Genomic DNA, 23580 nt, shown 5'->3' with positions numbered 1-23580 from the left:
AATCAAATTAATATTCATTTGCTCTCACCAAAAACATAGACATCCCGACTGGGATTCTTGCCTGTAATATATCCAAATCACATTTAAAAGAATAGAAAAAGTAAATCATATAATCCATTACCTTGTTTTGAAGTGAAATAACAATAGCTTAAGGTCATGCTATGAGCTTTCCTTAATCACCTGCTCGTTACTTTCCACTTTACGTTCAGGTCCCAGCTGTAATAAACTGAGTAGACTCAGCCAACATCCTGAGGAGTGAAGTGTAAAGTGTGTGCCTGCGTAATCTGACAGAACTTATTTAGAATGCAGGTCTTTACTAAAGCTGTGCCTGAAGCAGCTGCCTGGTCCTGTCTTCACACTTAACAGGAGCGTTTGTACGTATTCTCATACAGTAACAACCCCGTACACACATGCCGACGGAAACACACACATGCATATACATGCTTTTCTATTTTATGCAGAAATTACTGTATAAATAAAGACATAATATTCATGTATTACTATGCAAAAAATGCAGTTGTGATAGAAAAAAGGATGCATGAACGTGCAGCGCTGCAAGTCAGTGTGGGTTAAGATCCTGGAGATTAGCTTCACAGTAATGAAATTCAGTTGAACACAGGGTATGTTTCCTCTGTTGTCATTTTTGTGTAAGGGCAGAAAAACAAATAACTCCATTTGATGCTGGAAGAGTTTTTCATTTGTCAGCTATTATCAAAGTCCCACAGCAAAAACTCCAGAATAAAGAGGCCCAGGGTAGATCACAGGCCCATTTGGGTAGGGAATCCAGGAGAAAGCCATTAGAGGAGCTTCACTGGAGAACTAGTATTTCCTCCTACTGGCTTCACATCAGACCACAAGATTGTGCACAGCACCCGCTGTGCGTGACATCCACGCACAGCAACATGTGAACTGGGAAATGTTTAGCATGAACTATTCAGTTTTGTAAATTAGGCTTCTCTAAAAATAGTTAACATTAGAATACAGTCGTTCAGATTTTCTAACATTTTCAGAATACTTAAATATATACATCTGTATATATTTAGACACACACACACGCATTTGGAATTTAGAGTACTTCACATTTCTAGAATGGGAACGAAAGAAAAGATTGCTGTTTGGTAGATATTTTTCTGCACCCTGATTTTTTCCCTCAGTGTTTCACTTTGCATATTCCTCGTCCTGATTTGCATTCAGTTTTTGACCCAGGCAGTAATCTACAGTGACTCCCCCATAAGCCTCTGGCACATTGGGGAGATGTTATAAGCTGTGACAAAAGACGAGAAGCACTAGAGCAAACTGAAGGTAGCAGGGATAGTCTCCTGATTAGCTGAACGTGTCCCTAAATTCACTCTCACTTATAGAGATTCATATTAATCATAGCTGCTTTTTTGAAGTCTTCCTTCAGTCAAAGTGCTTTCCACTGTTTGGGTTACACTTGAAACTACTTTTTTTTTATATTATTATCAGAGGTGATGGCTTTTGTTGCACAAATATACAGAAGAGAAATTCACCAGTATAAATATTTACCTTAGACACCATGTTGGGCAAAGACGTTTCTTTGCATTGTAATATTGTAGGTTTATGAGCTGCTACAGAAGCAATTCAAGGGTCTGCATGAGTTCCAGAGAAATAGGATTTGTTCATTCAAACTTTCAGATATTTTACAGCACACTTAAAAATCTCTAGTGATACGTAAGACAGGTTAACCATTTTGACCTAGCCTCCAGAGCATCTGTACCAAAACTGCATGCTCTGTTTGCCTCTGAGCTTTGAGCTATGAAATATTTGCTGTGTCATGAGAACAAATAATGAAACAGCAAAATCTTTGGGAATCCACCATTTCAGATGTCTCAGAGTGTGTCCATTAAACTGACATCTTTCCCAGGTGCAGTGCATGAATGCATGCTTAGTATGCAAGCAGCAGTGCAGCTTGCGTGCATGGGCAAAATGAGACGTTGGATCCTTAAAAGTAAATTGCTAAACAAGTTCATTTTAGCAAGGTTCATATTCATATTGAGAAAATGGAGCCCGATTAGCATACGTGCAGAGAGGCTTTGCATGCTTGACATCCTCTCAGCCCCTCTGCTGGAAATAGCCATGCACACAACATCCTCTGATTACATTGATATGTAGATTCATGCATCTGCAAAGATTAGTTATTCATTAATGTATTTGCTGTGAATTCTCGTGTGAGTGTACCTCAGCCAGGAGTCTGGGGCAAGCCAAATGCATCTAAGGAAAATTGTCACAAATGATCACACAAAATCCACAGAAAAAAAAAATGCAGGTTCAGTGACCCCACAATAGAATAAATCCATATGGGCGCTGTGATTAAGAAAATCCTTTGGCACTGGGGTTAAAAACAGAGGAAGTATAAACATAATTATCAGCCTTTTCATCTTCAACGCAGAATTGTTTTTTCTTGTTCAAAGTGGGCTATGAGGATTAATCATTGCCGTCTGTGTGAGTTTATAAGCGGTAGCGTTCTGTCATCCTTTCATAAAAGCATCATGGATCACCAGTTTTCTTCTTCAGTGTCCTCTCTTGCAGCCACACTGCAAGCACTTTTTAACTTTAAAAATAGGCTCACGACAGAGAGTGCCAAGGAATGCTAAATAACAAACAACGTCCCCTTGCTCAGATCTGTCCACAAAATGGAGCTGATCAGCACAGAGACACCGTGCTCCACATGACAAAAGAAATTTAAAAAAAAATACTATCATGTCTTTAAATGCTGTCTACTTCAAATAATGTGTGCAGTATTCTTCAAAAACCCTTTAAATACGGAGTCACAGAGGGCCGTACAGTGTCGTCCTCACTAGACTTTGGCGGCGTTTCCTTTATCTGCTTGTTAAGACCAAAAAGAGAAAATTGCCTGATTAGCAGGGAGAATAATTAAGAAGAGGCTGTTTAGGGAGTCAGCACCAATTTATTCATCAGAGGAAGAAATGCTAAAATAGATGTTATGCTGAAACAGGAAGAACACAGATGAGCTGTTAGTGCTCTATAGACAGATCTATGCACAAGTGGCCACCACAATGAAAATTTGTGACCTAATCAAAATCTTATTGAGTCATATTTTTAATCATATATATATTTTTGGTGAAATAGATTCGACAGAGCGATCATTTTTCTAGATGTCACAATGATGAAGTCACCTGAAGTGGCAATATGGCCGAGATTCCTTTGCAAAAGATGGAAAAAAGAGGATAAAAGTCAAAAAATAGTTCAATTGCTATGTTGGAAAACAAAAATGTCTCGATTTTGGACCATAGTCATAACCCCACCCTAACACCAAAATCCCATTGTTTTGTCTTTTTTCTTTTTTTAAACATTTTGCTGGAAGCATTGGTAATGCAATAAAACATTATAAAGTTACATCTGTCACTGGGGAAACTGCAGAAATTGCCTGCCCTAACCAAAAGCTAATTGTGTTCTGCTAGATTGCGCCTAACTAATAAAGAGCTTCTTCTTCCTGTCCTCCTCTGCCAAAAAATGATGATGCACCTCTCTTTTGGACAGAAGACATCAGTTTGGGTTGTCTCAGTGGTGACTGGTTTTGATAGGTAATGATGTTAAATTGCACAACTGGGAATAAAGGAGGCTACTAAGTCATCCATCAGTGGCTAGTTTATATGAGCTGCGATTAGAGGCATTATTCAAAGCCTAGTCCACTCAAACAGATAGCTTTCTATCCCTGACCTGCCTCTTTTTCTCTCTTTGCTCTCTCGCTCTCTTTCTTACACACACACATGCACACACGCGCACATGCCCACATGCACAGTTTGCTATGAGCTACTACAGGGGACAAGTCATTCTTTTATCCACGGCGAGTCATTGTTGTGGTGTCAGCTGGTGCCGTCTCTTTTATCACACTGGAAGCTAATGGAAGCAGCAACTGTGGTAGGTGGGGGAGAAGATGCAGGCGCACGCGCGCACACACGTGCACATAAATACACAAGGAGCCGTAAGAGGTTGGGGAGATGGGGCGGGTGGGGACGGCAGGCCCCGGGGCAAGAGTTGTTTTGTGGTGATGTTTTTCTTGTTTGCTGAGGCCTCTCTATCAGCTTGTGTTTTTGACACTCAGTAAACCACAAGGAAGGGCTTCAGTCAATTTCGCTTTTGATGTGTAATTGCTTTTTATTTACTTTTTAACTGTAATGATGTTTAATTTTACCCACATGATAGAGTTAAACTGGATGTCATCTTCAGCCAAAGCTACAGAAGCAGCTATTTTACATGTCCCACCTGGTCTCATTCTAAAAGAACAAAAGATGAATGCAGCTACACAACACTTCAAGCCCCCCCCCCACCAAATCCATCCATGTAATTTTATTGGTTTCACACTTTCTTATATCTTTTGACTAGAAATGCTCTAAGGACAGGGTTTATTTACAAGCGAGGGAACAACAGCCAATTACTGCAGGAAGAGTCAGTGCAGGATGTTTTTATTTATTTATTTATTTATTTTTTGATAGGATATTTGGAGTTGACCTAATTTTCTGGTAACAGTGTTACCAGAACCACTATTTCTTTCTGCTTGTTTAAAAAACAAAAGCTATAAGGGACATATGCCAGGCATGTGTTGTATTTATATTTTCTATAACTCTTTATTTTTTCAGTCTTTTTCTGTTTGTAGAACATAACAATCGTGCTTTATCATGTGACACCATTTAGATACATATCATGTTTATATTATGTTTTACATTAGGCAGTGAGACAGTTAAAAATATACAAAACAATATTGTTTTTTACTAGACATAGGTTCTATTTTTAATATAATCGTCAGCATCTTCATTGTCATCATCATCATCATCATTTCGTATATTTCTGTAAGATATGTGCTTTAGCTTCTGTGATCAAAATATTATTGCAGAAAACAGCAACTCAGTTTTTTCAACATTTAGACAATAACTTCCAATGTATTACAGACATTCACAGTTACATGTTTTACACAGTACAGTTTTACAACAAACTTCCAGAGAAAACTGTGGTAGATTAACTTTATACAAAATTCACAGGACATGAACTGTAGCCATTTCACATTTTCGCTCAGTTGTTTTGCTTTTCAAAGTAAACATGTGCTGTTCAACCAGATGCCTTTCATAGTAGCTGCCATAGAAGCAAACTAACATTGTCTTGACACACCATGGCAAAACTCTGGTAAAATTAAAGCTTATGCTTTTTCGGTTGTAAAGCAAAGACAACATCAACAAAAAGAGAAACAGACCACTTGCTTAATGGCCTGCGCTTATACACCTACATATGTATTGCTGAATACATATTGATCAAACTATATTTGATCAAGACACACAAAGAAAAAAAACATGACTGTACTTAAACACAGAGTTGGTCCAGTTTTTTTTTTGTGCTAGCATACAAAGTGCTATTTTGTACTTCTGCCCAGTCATGTAAACAGACTATGGCTTAGTTGGAATTGGTGTACTGGCTTAAGGCCTACTCTGTTTCTCTTCTTTTGTTTGTCAGGAGACATCTCAGCAGTATTTCACTGATGTTCCTGAGGAAAGCATGCAAAACGTAAACAGGATTGACTGTCAGCATTAAGGGATAGTCGATGTTTGTAAATCGCTTTTTGAACCCTGTGCTTTTTATTATTATCATCATCATTATTATTATTATTGTACTTCTTTGTACCCTGTGCTTTACCAACCGAATACTTAATAGCATAGTTTTTGCTTTTGTCTGCCTATTGATTTTGGTCCTCCATCACAACACATATAGTATAAAACATCCTAAAAATAATTCTAAAAATGTTTTGATCACATAAAAGTTTTCTCTCTTTTTTTCACTGAAAAAATGAAGGAAAAATAACAGTCTCTCTCACACACATAATCTTTTGCAACAAATACTGGATCGCTCCAGAGCTCCTTAACATGAACTTCTTATTGGCATTGGGCTTACTCAGAGCTCCCCGTTTGCCGTGTGGCCATGTTTTACCTCACAGAGAGCAACATTTGGAAAGGAGACAACTGTGTGAGGTTTAGAAAACATCCACAAAAAAAAAAAGGAAAATTGACGCCATCCTTTGCACTCTTCAATGATGTCAATTTTGTTCACTACTTCATCTACTATATTCACACGGAATTTACTTGATTCATGAAGATATTCAACAAATCTCTAATCTATATCTCTAAGTTTTTTTTTCTTTTCTCACAGTATTACACAGTATGTTTACATTTTTTTTTTTTTTACCCAGAATTATGCTTGTATTTGTGGACACTAACAGTCTTTGATATTGTTTTCGGAATGCAAACCAACAATAAGACATCGTTGGCTTGGTTTTACAAATGCAGAAAAAAATTAAACATGGTTTGAAAATCGGTTTTGATCACATATTGCCCCTGGAGGTAGGTGAATCAATTATAATCTTGGAAGTCCTTTGTAATGTTCTCTTTTGTCTACATGCTCCATGAGGGTTTCTTTGTTGTCTACACGTTGGCCTCGGCATTGGTCAGGTTAGAGGTCGGGCTTGTTGGGTTCGGGGGGCTGACGGGCTCTGGTGGGCTAGTTGGGTTGGGTGGTGGGCTGGTTGGGCTAACTGTTGTGGTGGGAGGGTTAGCCGGACCAGTTGCGGTAGTGGTGGTGGTGGTGATAGTGGTGGAAGGACTTGTCACAGGATTCACAGGGCTAGAGGCGCTGGCTGGATTAGCTGGTGGAGGGACAGCAGGTGTCACTGGGCTGGTTGAGTTGACAGGAGCTGGACTGGTGGGGCTGGCGGTGTTCGCAGGAGCCGGGTTGGCTGGGCTGGCAGCACTGGTTGGATTGGCAGGGCTGGACAGGTTAGCGGTGTTGGTTTCCACTTGCTGCTCCGGTCCATTTTCCTGAGGTCGCCTGACAACTGCAGGGGGCTGAAGCATTATCCGAAGTCGCTGGGAGCAGAACACGTGGTGAAAATAATTACATAAGAGAAAGAAGATACTAGGTTACAGAGTGAAGCTAAAAACCTACAAATAAAAGCTGGCAAAATCTGTGCTGTTTACCCAGTGACCCAACAACAGATGATTTCCTTCTTACCTCTTTGTAAGTGCCCTTGAGCCCGAGATACATGTAGATCATATATCCTGGTATGAGAATCATGGAGGACAGTGCCATGAGCCAGCCTACTCCCTGACCCCAGCTTGGGAACACATAGTCTCCCATTGTGAGAGGAACCATTTGTACGGCGCTGAACAAGAACACCCCCTGTGGGAGACATGAAACCCTTTATGCATCCTGACACCACTGACTACAGGCAGCGCTGTCTTAGCCTGACATGGCTGCAGGCAGGTAATATTGACTTTATTTATTGTTTCATTTTTCATGTCGTGACTTTAGATGTACTGTTCTGTTAGTTCGGAGGACTCACTGCGACAATGAGAGGGGTGAATACAACCCAGCACAACTTCCACCATATGCAAGGCTTGTAGCCAATCATCTCCTGGATGTTGTCATAGAACTTGTTCACACCTGCGAGACAAATGAATCTATGATCAAAATATTCATATCCAATTTATTTCAATTTGCCCCTGGTCTGCCATGCATGATGATGAGGATGGTGGGGTGGAACACATGAGTGCTCGTGACCTTGAGGCTGAATGTCGCTTGAAGTTGTGCACATATCTTTGGATGCACCTGAGGCTTTCAGCCTTTCACATATTAGATTTTTTTTTTGCAAACCTATTTTAAAATTGTAAAAAAAAGAAAAAGAAAAAAAAAAAGCTTATTTTGTTTCTCTTGCTATGTTTAATGGAACATTCCCGATACACACCGTAGCACCAGGATATGGAGATGCATTCAAAGAAGACCAAGAACAGCAGGGACATTCCACTGGCAGAGTAGTAGTCGAACAGTTTGAACACATAGATTCCTCCCTGGTTACAGAGAAATTGATAGGTGTTATTGAAAACTTTATGTGCAAATATACTCTAGTGCTGTAATCAATTAAAGCCACTGATTAAAATATAAATTGCCTTTTGCATAGTACATAGATGCACGTGTTTTACTTGTATCTTTTAATAATTTTTCTCCTTTCTTTCACTGATTTGTGTAACGTAACGCCATGAATAGTCAGTGGTAATATGAGAAAGATGCCCTGCTGTACCTGCGTGATGTTTGAAAGTCCAATCACATAGGACACCAGACAGACAACTGCGATGAAGAGCTCTCGTCTACCTCTAAGAACTCTGGGAAACTCATCCACCAGAGCAGTGATGAAGCCTTCAACAGTGCAGAACTGAAGGACAGAGTCATAGAAACAGCATTAGGGATAAGTATGAATACTAGCACTTTTTTTGCACTTTGCTGCTTTTATATTCTTTAATGTGGGTGTTTTTAAAAGAACGGATTTCTACGTTTTGCAGAGATTTGCAGTTATATAGCAAAACGCATTCTTTAACAGAGAACCTTTATTTAACTGGTTAGACTAACAAAGAACCGCAGTGTGCAGCAAACCATGGGACAAAATCACTAATGTAATCTTCTGAATGACCAAGCATTCAGTTCTTGGATGCCATTTTGGTAATAGCTCTTGTATGCAAAAGCACTGTTGATATTAGAATAGGGTTAAAATTAGTCTTTTACTTTGAAGTGCTGATGCTCATGGGCACTGTGTAACTGCATATATGGTGTTCAAATTTCTCTAGATTTATTCAAACTGAGCTATCATATATTAAGAGAAAAAACACACGCACACGTAAAGGGACCTGCAGGCAAATGGAGGTGATAAAGTTGCATTAAAAATACTTGACAGCCAATGTCAAAGCCCAGCTATATCTGTCCACAAGAAGCAAATTGCATGCTTATCATGCAGAGAGCAGGGGTGAGCTGCATGATATGTACCTGCATTTAAAATATTTAGGTCAGCCCATGAGCAGATCATCTCCAAGCCCCTTACCTGGCTGTCTATTCCCAGCATGAGCAGCATGGAGAAGAACAGAATGGCCCAGAGAGGGGAAACGGGCAATTGGGTTACAGCCTCCGGATAGGCCAGAAAAGCTAAGCCAGGACCTGGTTGGAAAACAGGAAAAATCATATTTCGTCAGGGTTACTCTCACAGTATTCTGATAACGACATGCATACATATTCACACAGAAGTGTTGACTGATGCTGTTCATCAGTGAGCATCAATGACAGTGCAGCTTTTTTGTGCAGACGCAGAATCATTACAGAAGAAAACAATCTGTAGTTACCTGAAGCTGCTACATCAGCGATGGGTCTCTTTGTCACATGTGACATGAAGCCAACAATGGAGAAGATTACAAAGCCAGCAAACATGCTGGTACACGAGTTGATGCAGCACACAATGATGGAGTCTCTGGGGAGAGGAAATGTAAAATACAGCTTGTGTCAAAGACTTAAATTGATTAACTCTTGTGCTTCTTAACTGATCTTCTCTGAAAAACCTCAAAATGAGGTCATCATTGTTACCTGTTCTTTTTCATTGTAGTGTTTTATATATATATATATGCAATATTTCTTAATTGTGAATGATATAAATATATTTCCATTCAAAACCTCACATCAAACATGACCATTGTCACATTTTTATAGATATAGATGTTGTAGAAAGCTAGATCCGTTTGAATCAAGGGCACAAAATGCACAAAATGAATGCAACTATTTTTTATGTAACTGATTGTTTATGTGACCCAGAACCATGGGGCTGCTGGAGAAAACAGGCTTTGCAAGAATAGTACTTTTTTTTCCTCCAGCACACACACCAACAGAAAGAAGCTGCCTTAGATTTTTATTATATTCATGCCAGGAACTGACATTTATAACTTCCTTTTAAAAGCTTCTACCGAGTAAGATCGAATTGGATTACGTTATCTTATAAAGTAGCAACAATTTAATTACTTCTATCTTCAGGTATTGCAATTTACTCTCATATATTAAATTCAGCAGCAGTCTTTGTCGTTGTCTCAAAGATTACATCCTGTTCATGAATCATCACCAGTCTTACCTGTAAACATTATTATTGAAAGGGTTATAACTGCCTAGAGCTATAAGTGACCCCAATCCCAATCCGTAGGAAAAAAAGATCTGGGTAGCTGCATCGAGCCATACCTGAAAAAAGGAGAAAATAACTGCGTGAGGCCGTCGTCTGCTCACTCAGGCATGCAGTACATGGGTATGAATCATGTAATAATATGTCATTACCCCAGATTCTTTGAGCTTTTCAAAGTCAGGGGTGATATAGAACAAAATTCCTTCTCTAGCTCCAGGTAGAGTCACCCCACGGATGAAGAGAATAAACAGCATGAAGTAAGGATATGTGGCTGAGAAGTAAACGACCTGAAAATGTAAGACCATTATCAGCAGGGTAACATCGCTGCATTTTAACAATATATATGATCCATAGATTTATACATTTTCATGAGATCTGTAAAGTTTCTGTAGCTTTTCCGAACAACAACAACAACAACAACAAAAAAGCAAATGAAACTTCACTTACAGCTGGCCTGTTTGTCTCTCTGAATTTCTCACACAGTGTAAGATATGTGTGTGCAAAGCATGGGGCGATGGGGGATGGGATATTTTGTGACCAAACCAAATATTATTTTCCACGGTCATGTGATAAACCTCACTTTCAAAATGTGGCACCCCAAGAGAGGGAATCTGCCCCAAGTAAAGGGAAAAGATAAAGCCAGATTCTTGCAAGCGGCTGTTTGTTGCTCTACCTATCACAAATCCACATGCAGGATAGAGGAAGTGTCAGGAGTAGCAGAATTAGGGGAGCCACCATAAGGCAGAGCAGGATTAGTGAACATGAGTTTATGCTAACTCCTCTCCTATTTTGAAACAAATCTGGACGATACTGATTGCAATTTGAATGATTGATGAGCTGATATTAAAGTGATTAATATTGCATAGCTCACATAGTGTTCCACTTTTGGAATCAGCATAGCATCAGAGGTCTTGGGTAACCAAATCTATCAAACATCTTACCTTTCCTGTCCAGCCAACCCCTTTCCAAATACAGAAGTACACGAGGACCCAGGCAATAGCTAGCGTTATTGCCAGTGGCACTCGAAGCTGGCCTGGTTTCTCCAAGCCATCAGTCATTTGATGCATGTTGCGCCTATAAGTCAGAGGAAGCAACAATAAGACTATTATACACACACAGGGAAATAACCATGCAGCAGAGGAGGCTGCCTTTTATGTAGCTCGGGGAAGCATGCAGGACAGTTTAAAGCGCTGCTGTTGTGAAAAGCAAGAGAAAGCAGTCAATATCTTACTCCCAAAACTCCACCACTGCACTGGTGAGATTGGTGGTGTCTGCAATGCTGTAGTTTGTATAACATCTCTCTGTGTTCCATTCATTGTTACATGAGCTCCATGGAAGTTCCTGAAAAATAGAAATTTGCGATTTCTTTCTCCATGACAAATTTAGGGATTACCAGTTTCTTGCAGATATTGCAGGCTACATTCCCAATGAACAACCTTGCTCTTATCTTTCCTTCAGCTTTAAATGAAACACACTGTATAATACTTACAGTGGTGAAGGAGTTGTACAGGTAGTAAATGGCCCAGGCAATGATTATAATGTAGTAAATGTTGAGCCAGAAGGACAGAACAGCCGCTGCAAGGCCCACACCTGTCACAGAAAAATGAATTAGCCACTATACAACTATTATTGGATTTGAGTGTGGCCTCCACATATAGTGATGGCCATACTTATTTCTTATAAGCATCAACATCATAAATATTCATGCTTTTTTCATCAAAGTAAATATTTTCTGGTTACCTATAAATATTCTGTTCATATACCTTTAAACATAGGAGCCAGTTTCCACACACCAAGCCCTCCAATTGATGTGTATTGACCGAGGGAGCATTCCAACAGGAACAAGGGGACCCCAGCAAATATAAGGGTCAAAAAATAGGGAATTAAGAAGGCCCCTGGATGGACAAAAGGAGATTACGTTATGCACTTACGAGTTATCAATTTTAGGCTAAAATTGCCTAGAGTAAATTAATTACATGGCGATGATTTAATTATTTTTATGTTATCAGCACGATCACTTTGGTCAGTTCGACTATGTGTATCATAGAACTGAATGATACATGCAGTTAAATTAGCTGTGAAAATAATCTTTACCTCCACCGTTTTTTCCACAGAGATAGGGAAATCTCCATACGTTTCCCAGTCCAATTGCATAACCCACACACGACAGAAGAAAATCAAATTTCCCCCTCCATGTTTCTCTATCAGGCACCTCCTTTTTCTGCTTTTCGGGTTTCACGTCCAGTGACTTGGGTTTGTCATTATTAGTGGCCACCTCATTCAGTTCTGTGACTTGTCCATCCGTTTTGGTGCCGTTCGTCGCCATGTCTCTGGATTTGGCAGAGGTCCTGGCAGTCGGACGGGAGGCTTCAGCACCAGTCCACGTAGACAGCAGTTTCGCGGTTTTTCGACCTAACCCCTGGACCAAATGTCTGGAGATGAAGCCTGTGCGCACAAGGCTCGTCAGTCGTCGTTAACCTGTAATAGAGTAGGCTAATTGATTGTCTCTTCAAGGGAGCGCAGAAAAAGTGGTTATTTAATAAGCAAATATGGACATGTTATACTCCCGGCAGGTGTAATAAAAGAATGGAAATCAAATATAAACACTGTTTATCTCTGATGTATGAATATGAAAACGCAGACTAGCGAACCTCCCGATCATTTGGCACCCTGAAGAAAAAATTTCCATTTATGTCAGACTCAACAAACAACAAAAACCATCGAGGGCAAAGTCATGCTGACTTGCCCCAGAACTAAAACACAGACGGTAGATTGCACATAAATTAACAGCATTCAAAGCCAGACCAGCAGACATGGAAGCCTAAACAATATTTGCAATTAATTATCCAGCAAATATTATTAAAAGATACCGAAAAAAATATTTATAAAAAAAGCAAACAAACTTGGAGACAAATTACAGGATCCAAAACATACACATAAGCGCAAGACGCACCGTAGCGATAGCAAATAGCCTATGAGATCTAAGCACAGCGAAGTCCACCAATTACCACCTACAGATTCTTAACAGTTAACCACGTAAAGAGCTGAAAGCAGCAGGGATACAAAATAAACCTCTCAAACAAACTCGAATGCAAAACGCATTGTAGGGACAAAGGGATCTCCAATGCGTAAAAGCTTTACGCACCAGGCTGCACAAATTCCTACCCCAATCTACCCGAATAATTGAGAACCTTGCGCGTTATTAAACGCATGAAATCGCGTCCTCTCCACACTTGCAACATCCAAATGACTGGCATGCAGCAATCAATACACCATTTAATTGGATACAGCGCGTAGGTTCAGAGATCATCGTGCAATTTACATGAATCCCAGCTACATGTCGCTAGCCCCATTCAGAGTTTAATCATTATCACATGATACGAAAAATAATATAAATAAAAATAATAACCATGCTTTAACCAGCATCGTTTGTATAGGTGTTCAAACACGTACACACGCACAGACAGACGCAAGAATTCAGCACCCAGTTTACTCACAGTCAATCTGTGATCTGTGCCGCCGAGGATACGCTGCCTGCCACAAATCTCGGAACGAGGTATCCGTAGATTCCTCCTGTGGGTGAAGTTGTAAACTCCCAGTATTTCTTGAAACATAAATAGATTTTACTTCCATTAAAAGACTTAAAGGGACCATGCAGCATTAGAGGGGTCCAAGCAGGAGCTGTCCAGCGGGGAGCAGTGCTGAAGACCAGGAGGATGAAGAGGAGGAGGAGGAGGAGGAGGAGGCTGAATCAACACGGGCAGCAGCCGCTTCGCCTTGTGCGACTAACATCAACAACCAGAGACTCAACTCCCATCTACACAGCCTCAATGTCATCTCAAAGTCGCCCCCCCCACTCATCCTCCTCATCCTCATCTATAGGCTGCACTGACATCGCACTTGCAGCCTGTTTGTTTTTATTATTTCAAACGATTTCCCCCTTTACATTTTAATTATTGTTGTCAAATAGGTAATCACATTTTTTTCTTTTTGACTATTATCCCCCCCAAACAAGAAGAGCAACTTTGTAAAACACTGGCTGAAATAAAGATTTCCCATTCACAATTATTCCTCAATTTAAAAGCGATAAACTGCGATTATTTCAGGGGCTTAAAAAAGAATTTTATTCAGGTGGCAAAATGAGATTTTGGGATCTTCTGCTCCTGGCTACACAAAAGATGACCCCCCCTCCCTCCACATTCAGATACACACGGAAGGACCCCCCCCCCCCCCCCCCCCCCCGCACTATTAAATCGAGGTGCAAAATGGAAACATATGGGGGCTAATATAAGCAACATTATCTGCTCCAAACGCGTGTATTTGGAAGGGGAGGCCAGTTACCGGCTGTCTGCAAATCTGGCAAATTGTGATAAAGGGAGCCCGTCAATAAAGGGAGGGAACATTGGCTGGTTGTCTAACTCTGCCTGTAATCGTCCAAAGCCCGACGTCTTCCACAAATGGGGGGATGATATGAGAAGAATAAACACGTGGACTATAAGCTCGCAATTAAAAAAGAAAGACTGAAAAAGGAAAAGGAAAAGGAAAACACTTAAAGATTAAAAAAAAATGGTTTGGGGGAACTATTAAACACGTGGAACAGCGAAGAATGGATCCACTCGTAGTAGGTTTTTAATTTTTCTTTATTCTTGCTTCTAAAGTAAACCTTCTGGAAGTAGAAGACAAGAACGAAACATCTTTGTGGAACAGCTTGTGAATTTAAAGTGCAAAGGTAAGTAAATTACATAAATATAGGCCCACTTGTTAGATTTACTTCAATTTTAGGAACAACTTTGTTTTCTTTAGCTTAGCTATTTTTCTTGCGTGATCAGTGATGTCACGTTGGCTTATCCTGCCTGTCATCTGAGTAACTTGAAGGCTTTGTAGTTTGCCTCCATGCTTGTAGTTTGCTTTCATACTCCACACGTGCTGACTACTAACACTTAGTTCCCTGCTGCAGAATTTGAAAAATGTTTCATGTGACAGCGCTGAGGTGGAGGGAATACAAGCGGACTGTGGAGCAAACTGCTGGAAATGCTCTGGCAGAGAGATCAGGAGCAGAGACTCCAGTGTGAATGTTCCTATCACAGGCTGAGAGGGCACCAGATGGCAAACCAATGAGGGGTGAACTAACCTACTAAATGATACCACATTAAATGCAGCATTTAAAATCCCATCTGGGTTGCCGTCCCTGCGGACATGGAGTGTGAAACATGACACATATTTATACACCTGCTGATGGAGCACACAGGCATGTCCAATAGGCTGGTGACATGCACTCTCAGCCAGCTGACCTCCTAACCCCTCAGTTTTGGTTTGATTCAGCTCACTGCCCTTTTCACCAGCCCTTTTCATCAGACTCTTAATTTCAGCCAGAAGCCTGTATTTGGCTCCAAGTGAATGCTGTGTGTGCTCCATTAGTTTGGAATTACTTGTCCTTTCTTGTAATGGCTTTTAGAGTACGTGAGTGAGATTGAGGCTTGGGTTGCCCCTCTTTACAGGCCCACTGGCTGTAAAATCATTTAAATGTTAGGGAGGTGTTTGCAGAAGGATGCAGCCAATGTGCAATTCACTTAACACTGTTTGCTTATTGTCATTTTTCAACCCTAATGTATAGATGTTTTTTAAATTGACACCTTAGATATGTGCCTAATGCATTTCAAATAATGTATAATTACTACATACTTTGGAAAATTAAAAATAAAATATGGCCAATTCTTCAGTTCTATTAATATAATAAATAATGGAAATTTTTAAAAAATAAGAAAAATATTAAATCAACAATAAAAAAAGAGCACTTAAATGTTTTGTTTAGGGTTTTAAATATAAGGTTTTTTTCAAATGGGTAAAAGCATTAAAATTTAATGTAAACCCTTTTTTTAATGTCTGAAACAGTGCTTAAATACTCTCCCGAGGATGAGGGCAGGTCACTCCATTTTCTATGTTGGTGTCAATACTGTTTTATTAACCTACCTTGAAGTGATTGTTTTAACTGCCAGGTAATCTCTATGCAATTCTCTGTTTTGAAATGCATCTTCATGGACTCATTTTTCAACACCCCTCTGCAATTTGAGGCCACAAAATGAACTGATTAGCATGATGATTAGTCATTAGTATGCTAATCATAAGCAATTCACATATTTTATTCATATTGTCGCAGAGTTGTTTTTCTCCTTCTGCTGGAATTGTGTACACTTCCCATTCTATGTTTATTGTAAACATGCAAGTCAGTGTGGTAACTTGCTGAGAATGTACAGTGGAAACGATGGTTTTACTTGTAGTGTTTTTAGTTTAGTGGGGTTTTTTTTAAGCTGCAGTGTCTAATAAGGACGGATGAATTCATTCATTGGATTGAGGAAATAAAAACAGGGCATCTGTGATGTGGATTGCTCCTTGTGTTCAGCATCAAGAAAATGTTTTTAAACGACCACATATATGTTGCAGAAGAAGAAGAAAAGAATGTTTCAGTCCAATTTTAAAAACACCGAACATGCAATTCAAATATATATTTAAAAATCAACATAAAATATTTATAAATCCTTTGTTTTAACACCAAGTCTGTCTCCTACAGGATATTTAAAATATAAGTCTGTCTTATTAGGTAATCCCTGTAAGAGTTGTGCTGTCAGAAGCCTGGATGTGCAGCCTCTTCTCACCTGCTGTCTCCCTTTTCAACAGCCTGTAACCATGATTGCTGCTGTACATTTTTTTTGGACTTGTGTAGTATAATATCGATGCAGTACCACTTGTGTCTTGATCATAGAGGGACTAGCCTGCATGTATTCCACTAGGGAAGTAATGCATAACTGAATATATGCTCACTCAGTATTTCCGTGTAGAGCATAATATAATTTGATTTTCCCTTCCAGGAATGATTTATTAAATTTACCTTACACCTACAGACGCTGCACAGAGATGCTTGAGACTTCATGTACACAGTTTCTTATGTTTTTAGCCACCATGTCAGAATATTCACAGTACACAGCCTCTAAAGATACTGGAATTACTTCAAGGCTTGATACTCGTATTTGTCTGTGCTTCCTTAGTATAGCATTTGTTTAGCATGACCTAAATTGCTGTGAAGTGAGTGCCTCAGCAGCTCTGTCTCGCCTCTTTCTTTTTTTTCTTCCCAACATCTCTCTTTCTCTCTCGCTCTTTGTTTGACTTCTTTTTTCCCTTTACTCTCTCTCTCTCACACACACACAAGAATATGTATATATACCCCCCCCCCCTCCCCCCCCCCCCACACACACACACACACAGACAGACACAGACACACACACGCACGAGATTTACAACCAGGCAAAACAAGCTGAGGGAACATTTTTTTGGTTGTTTAAATGTTTTTTTTTCTTTTCTTTTCTTATTTATTTATTTATTTTTTACAACAAACAGCTTTTGCCAGATTATTTACACGCGTAGTAAGTATTGTGGGATGTAAGAATTATTTATGTGGGCTGACTAATGAGATTTCAGCAATACTGAGTGAAGCATCTAGCAAATTTGCAGAGCTTTTGTTTTGTTTCTCTTTTCTGTGTTATTTCCCCTTATTTTACCTTCCTGGAGGGATCAACTGTGCAACGCTGTAAAAGACTAGCTTTTTCCTCCTTTGGGATTCAGTCGCTGCGTTTGCCACTCATTCAAAAGAAATGCTGTTTCCACAAATCCATGGAATTAGATAGTCATGATTTAAAAGACATTCAGCCCAGCTGCAGCTTTAACATGTTTGGCATCGACCTGTCACCATGCACCGAGCAGGACGGAGACAGGTACTCATGCTGATGTGTTGACAACCCTGTGTGACAGCCAGCACACGGTGTGGATTTAGTAAACATATGACCTCCATGATGACCAGTATGGGGGCACTAAATCGCTTCAAATTTTGTACATGCGTTGCTAGGCAACAACATAATCGGCCTCCGTTTCTCCCTCCTTATATGGCTCTCTACTGGGATTGCTGTACCTCTATCACTGAAAATGGTTAATTAACTTCTACAAAAAGTCCATTAATGGTGCAGATTAGGCTTCTGAGGGCTAAAAAACACATCTAGGCTACTCAGAATTACACTCCAACATACAAATGCACGGCCAAGATTAAAAGGACGTTTGAAACAAATGATCCTAGACCCATGAGTTTGACTGTATTCTAGCAAAAACAGCTTCAGTCATTGTTTTAAATAATATGATCAAAATTGAAAAGGTTATTTGGCACACTGGACATACTGGTTTCAGTATACACAGCCTAATTTCCAGACACTTACTACATATTTAAGCGATGAAATGAGAATTTACAAGAAATGTTACAATAAATAGTCTCCTTTAATAAAAATAAAAAAAAAGCACAGAAGAGCAGCATTGTTTGCCCACTCATAGCCTGAATTTAAACTGTTTGTATGAATGGAGACATAACATACATCGAATATAGATATAACATATTCTACATTGTAATCATTATATTATAACTATTTGCTTATATTAGTTGTTTATATAACATTGTCTGTTGTTTGCAGCTGAATCTTATCATTTCTGCCATATGAATAAAAAAAACCTGGCAGGACAGACGTCACTCTTATTAATTCAATTGGCAGCATATGTTGTTATCTAACCCTTTTCCTCACTCTCAGGAGAGGGCTTAATTGGATACATATCTATGATGTAAGACTTTTACCATTTTCCCCAAATTTACCTTAAAATAGATCACAACAGATTTTTCTACTCTTCACTTTATGTCGATATTCTATATTAATGTACAATCTGAAAACATTGTATCTAGTGATACTTTTAATATTTTGGAACCCTTGCCTTTTTCTCATTACCATAGATACATTTCTGAAACAATAGTCCGGTCTCAGATTGAATCATTTTATATATCTGCCCACCTGAGTTTCGATAAATGACATCTTTATATGTAAACCACACAAGTGAGTCAAAAGCACCCTGAATTATATACCGATTGTCTCTATCTTCTTACTCTTCTTGTACTTTCTTTGTGCAATTAGGAGTTGTATATCAGCTCCCATAATCTTTTGCTTAGTAAGGCTCTCTGGGCATTACATAATTCCAAACAATGTTGCAGAGCGATAGATGAAAAATAAATGTTTATAGGATTAACACAAGTTGATTATAAATGGATGGCAAATCCACAATAATCAGCTTCCTAAATGCTGAATAACTATTACATTAGGAGTGTTTTTTATTGAAGGAAAATATGCAGAGAGCATTTCAATATACACAAAATTAAACCGCTACTATGAGTGCCCTGCACACTATACAGATTTAAAATCAAATTTATTTGAACATCAGCATGACTTAACAACAGCATCTTGTGGAAGTTTATATTGTAAAGACATTACAGTATTAGAGACAAGATAATTTGGTATGAGCAAGCGTTTGGTAACAGTGGAGAGGAAGAACTCCATTTTAACAGGAAGACTTCCACCAAAACCTTGCTCAGGGAGGCGCAGCCATCCGCCATAACCGGTTGGAGGTAACAGGAAAGAGAAGACACAAAAGAGGAGTGTGTAAAGAGACCAGAAAAAACAAACAGGACCAAAAAAACTATGGGTGAAAGAAGACAAAGGTTATTGACATGCAATTAATGGTATACATACATATATGGAGCATGAAAAAAGGGGTGTGGAGAAGAAGCAAAAAATAAATCATGGGAAGTCTTCCAGCAGTCTGAGCCTGTAGTAGCATTAAGCAGTGGTTTAGGGTCACATGACCAAGCCCTGAGTATTATCTTTTTTCAAAAGGAAAAATTTTAAGTCTAATATTAAAAGTAGAGATGGTGTCTGTCTCATGAACTTAAAAAAGGAGCTGGTTCCACAGGAGAGGATACTGATAGCTGAAGGCTCTGCCTCCCATTCTACTTTTAGAAACTCAGGAACTATAAGTAAGCTGCAGTCTGAGAGCAAAGTGCTCTATTGGTTTGATGAGGTCTTTAAGATATGATGGGGCATGATCACTCAAAACTTTGTGTGCGACTTTGCACATGCCTAAGGGAAGCATATATAAGAAGTACCAGCCCTAGCACAGAACTTTGTGGCATGCTGTGCTTATATCAGATAGATACAATTCAAACCAATGCACTGCTTTTCCACTAATTCCAGTGGTATGTCCTTGTCTCACTAGTAATTTGCTGCACTTAGATTTTGCAGGACAAATACAGGTCTAAGTCCAGTATCTGAGGCTATGAGGAAATTAGTAGTAGTGCTTCATGCAGTGAAAATAATCACATTGTTTCTTTCCAACAACATCTTTTGAGACATTTGGAAATAAAATGAGGGTTGTGAATCGGTCTGTAATTGTCTAAAAGATCTAAACAGTATATAAGAGGTCTTAAATATGTACTGAGAAAACAGTCAGCACCTTTTTGGGGGGTGCAGCTTGAAGGTTAAATTGCTGTATCATGCAGCATGTTAATTATTTGAATAGTTTGTCCTTGGTTAGTGTCTAAAGCCAACCTTGATGAAATAATTACCCCCACCCTTACTTTTTGGTATGTAAATTATGCACTGGTGTCATATGTCTCTGTGCAAAGCTGGCTAATCACATATTTTACACCTGAGAAACCACCACTGAGAAGGAAGTGGCAGTTTCAGTGCACATAAAACATGTCTGTGTGAGGTGTGGGGAGCGAAGGGAAACGAAAGGTCCATCATCAGCATATCCAAATAGGAAGGAGCCACGACATGGAACTCTTTAAATGGAAGCTTTGACAGAAGCCTGCAATCCTTTCTCACCACACTGCCCCTGCTAATCCCCTCCATTCAACCACATCACTATGGAAACTGTCTGGATGTTTCACCCTTGCCGCCTAACTTGTGCCATGCAGCCATGTCGGCCACTGACATGGAGGTTGTGCAGCAAAATGCTGGCTGTTCCCTGTTTCCCTACACGCCACAGGTCTCTATGTGACATTACATGCTGCTAGACTTATAGTGATTTTTTTTTTACCCAGGAAAAAGAAAAATGCTCAAGAAGAGACAGCAACTGCAAGTTCAAAGCAGCGCAAGAATAAGCACTTCAGCCTTTAAGAGAAAGACAAAAAAACCTTGGCTGTATGGTGCGGAGTTCAAGGTGGTTGGAGCAAATTTTCATATTGCTTGCTCCCGATACCTATTTCATTTCTTTGACTTCCTCTGGCAAAATTGCAGGAGAATATTTGTCATGGTTTTAAAAGGTTTATCAGCTTCAAAGCTGAGGGAGCTGGTCGTCCAACCCATCAGCGAGACTACGCAATCCTTCCAGCGCTGACAAGAATGGGTTAGAGCATGTGGACAAAATTTCCCTGCTAAGCCCCCAATTCAGAGCTTTTACATAAAGCTAGAAGAAGCACATTTGCATTTGCCATTGACGTCAGCTTTAATCCATCCCAAACCACTTCTCCAGCCCCCTCAACATCTCGGAGAAGAGCTTCGGTAATTGCTAATTACAGGAAAAAAGATGGTTATAATCACAAGCACCAACGGTCTGGTCAGTGCCAACGCCTGTGACCTAAAATCTGCTGAAATCAGCTGTAACACAGAGCTCATAGGTGAGCACAATCTTAAACATAGGGAAGTATGGTTAAGGCTGTGCTTCTTGTTTAGTTAAAGCAGAAATTCAGCTAAATCTCACATTCATGTATCTTGTGTGTTGCTGTCCTCTTACCTCTTTTTATAAAAGTGCCAAAAGCATACCCCGGACATGAATTACCTGCTTGGGTGATTTTATTTTTCCCCTGAGCAGTCGCTGATGGTATAGCACAGCATTGCATGGTATTTAATTGGATGCTTTTCTGGCATCTTATCAGGGCTACACTGTTTTTTATGTATTCATCATTTATTAATGATATATAAAACCTACAATGTCTATGTGTAATCTAAGTATAAATTTAAATTGTCTGTTTTGTCAAACCTGACTCTCCTTTAGGAGAAACGGATCCAGCTGGCACTGCTATCAAGCTTTAAGTGATGTCAGATTTTTAAAAAGGTATTTGACAAGTTTTGACACCCTATCTATGATATCTAAATACAAATCAATTATTCCCTATGATATATAAAGACTATAGACATACTTACTTGGCAATACTTAATCTGAATTTTTCCTAACATTTTCATTTAAATGCTTTTTAGCAATAAACCTATTGGAATAAATGTACAATCTGTACAATCAAACAAGAAAAAATATAAAGCCATATTTTCTTTTCTTTTTTTTATCACTTTCCACAAATTCATTGTCTTGTGTGTAGCGCTTCAGTATATTGTGAACTACACAATGAATAAGTGATGTACTTACTAAATCATTTATAGATCATTTGGTCTTACAAGTTCATGTCTACCATTGCCATAACCTGCAACGTTTCAAAATTCACGAGGGTGTATTATGATTAAGTCATTTGTTGTTAAAACACATGTTGTCTCAGTTTTGTCACAGAGAAGAGATCATGCTGGAGCTAAAACAATTGCAACAATACAGTTTCTTTGCACCCCCTCCCCCCTTACACCACCCGATCAGTGTGTTGATATTCTGCAGATTAAAGTACATCTTTGTACTGCTGGAGGTACTAGATGAAAGTCAGGTAACACACTAATGTTTGGTCATATCTGACTGTATATAAAAGATGGCTGCAGCCCCATCGGTAAAATGAAGCCAGAAGTTTCTGAGTTCTTTATGATCATTAGGAGGGGGCGACATGTCTGGTTGCAAAAAGATTTGCAGTTGTATCGAAGTCTATGGGTAAAGGACTTGATAGATGACCTCACAAAACACTTTCATGATTAGTTTATGGTCTCATTTGATAGTTTCAGCAACTATAACTTTATAACAAACTGTGTGCTGCTGTGCACAAACATAGCTTAATCAAGAACAACTGGGCTTTCCAATATTTCTAATGTTTGTTCTTTTACGTCATTGTCTACAAATATCTTGGAAACCTATGCACCTGGCTGTGCAACCAGGCTAGTCGGCCAGCAAAATATGCCCCCTAAGTGATGCGGGAGACTCACATTTTAGCCTTTGCCAATGATGCTGTGTGGATTGTGATTGATCAAAGAAGTTGTTTTGCAATCCCAGTGGAATTTTATTTTATCAGTTATTTAATAATTTAATAATATGCTATAAGTGACTTTTTATATGCATAATTTGTAATCCACCATAATTAAACTAATAGAGACAGTTAGACATAGAAATGAACCAAACCAATACAGATTAATGAACTCCATATTCTTTCATGCAGAACTACCTTTTGATTGACTAATAACTTTTATATAAGTGAGCAGTGTCCTTGATTTTCCCAGCCAGATCCAACACTTGCGCCAAAGACTAACCAACCACCCACCATTGCTAACCATAAAACTAATACTAAGTCCCCCTCCTCTGATTATACTGTAAGGTGCATTTCTGCGCCACTTGAAACCCCCAGTGTACTGCCTGTCTCTCAGTAGAGATGTTACCTGCCTTTATTTGGAAGTTTGACATGACAGATTACTTTAAAGCTTTGTGCACAAATCCCAGACTTGTTAGATTCATCACCACTCAGCTTACACAGAGGGAGAGCCACAATCTGCCAGTCTTGCTCGTGTGCTTTGGCC

General features: G+C 39.3%; 1 protein-coding gene across 1 annotated transcript; it reads right to left on the bottom strand.

Moving 5' to 3' along the window:
- Positions 1–4585: 4585 nt before the first annotated feature.
- On the bottom strand, positions 4586–13830 carry LOC309696629 (sodium- and chloride-dependent GABA transporter 1-like). The gene is made up of 15 exons (XM_082517924.1): positions 13504–13830; positions 12101–12484; positions 11770–11901; positions 11496–11596; positions 11238–11347; positions 10948–11080; positions 10159–10293; positions 9962–10065; positions 9189–9313; positions 8894–9006; positions 8102–8233; positions 7769–7871; positions 7367–7467; positions 7036–7203; positions 4586–6890 (listed from the first exon to the last, which is right to left on the bottom strand). Exons 2-15 carry the CDS (start codon positions 12330–12332, stop codon positions 6450–6452), a joined length of 2130 nt encoding a protein of 709 aa, XP_082374050.1. The 5' UTR covers positions 12333–12484; positions 13504–13830; the 3' UTR covers positions 4586–6449.
- Positions 13831–23580: the final 9750 nt, after the last annotated feature.

The sequence above is a fragment of the Aulonocara stuartgranti genome (genome assembly GCF_965226115.1).
Source record: "Aulonocara stuartgranti genome assembly, chromosome: 20".
NCBI lineage: Eukaryota > Metazoa > Chordata > Actinopteri > Cichliformes > Cichlidae > Aulonocara > Aulonocara stuartgranti.
The sequence above is the reverse complement of the archived record's forward strand: the minus strand, read 5'-3'. Positions and strand labels throughout refer to the sequence as shown.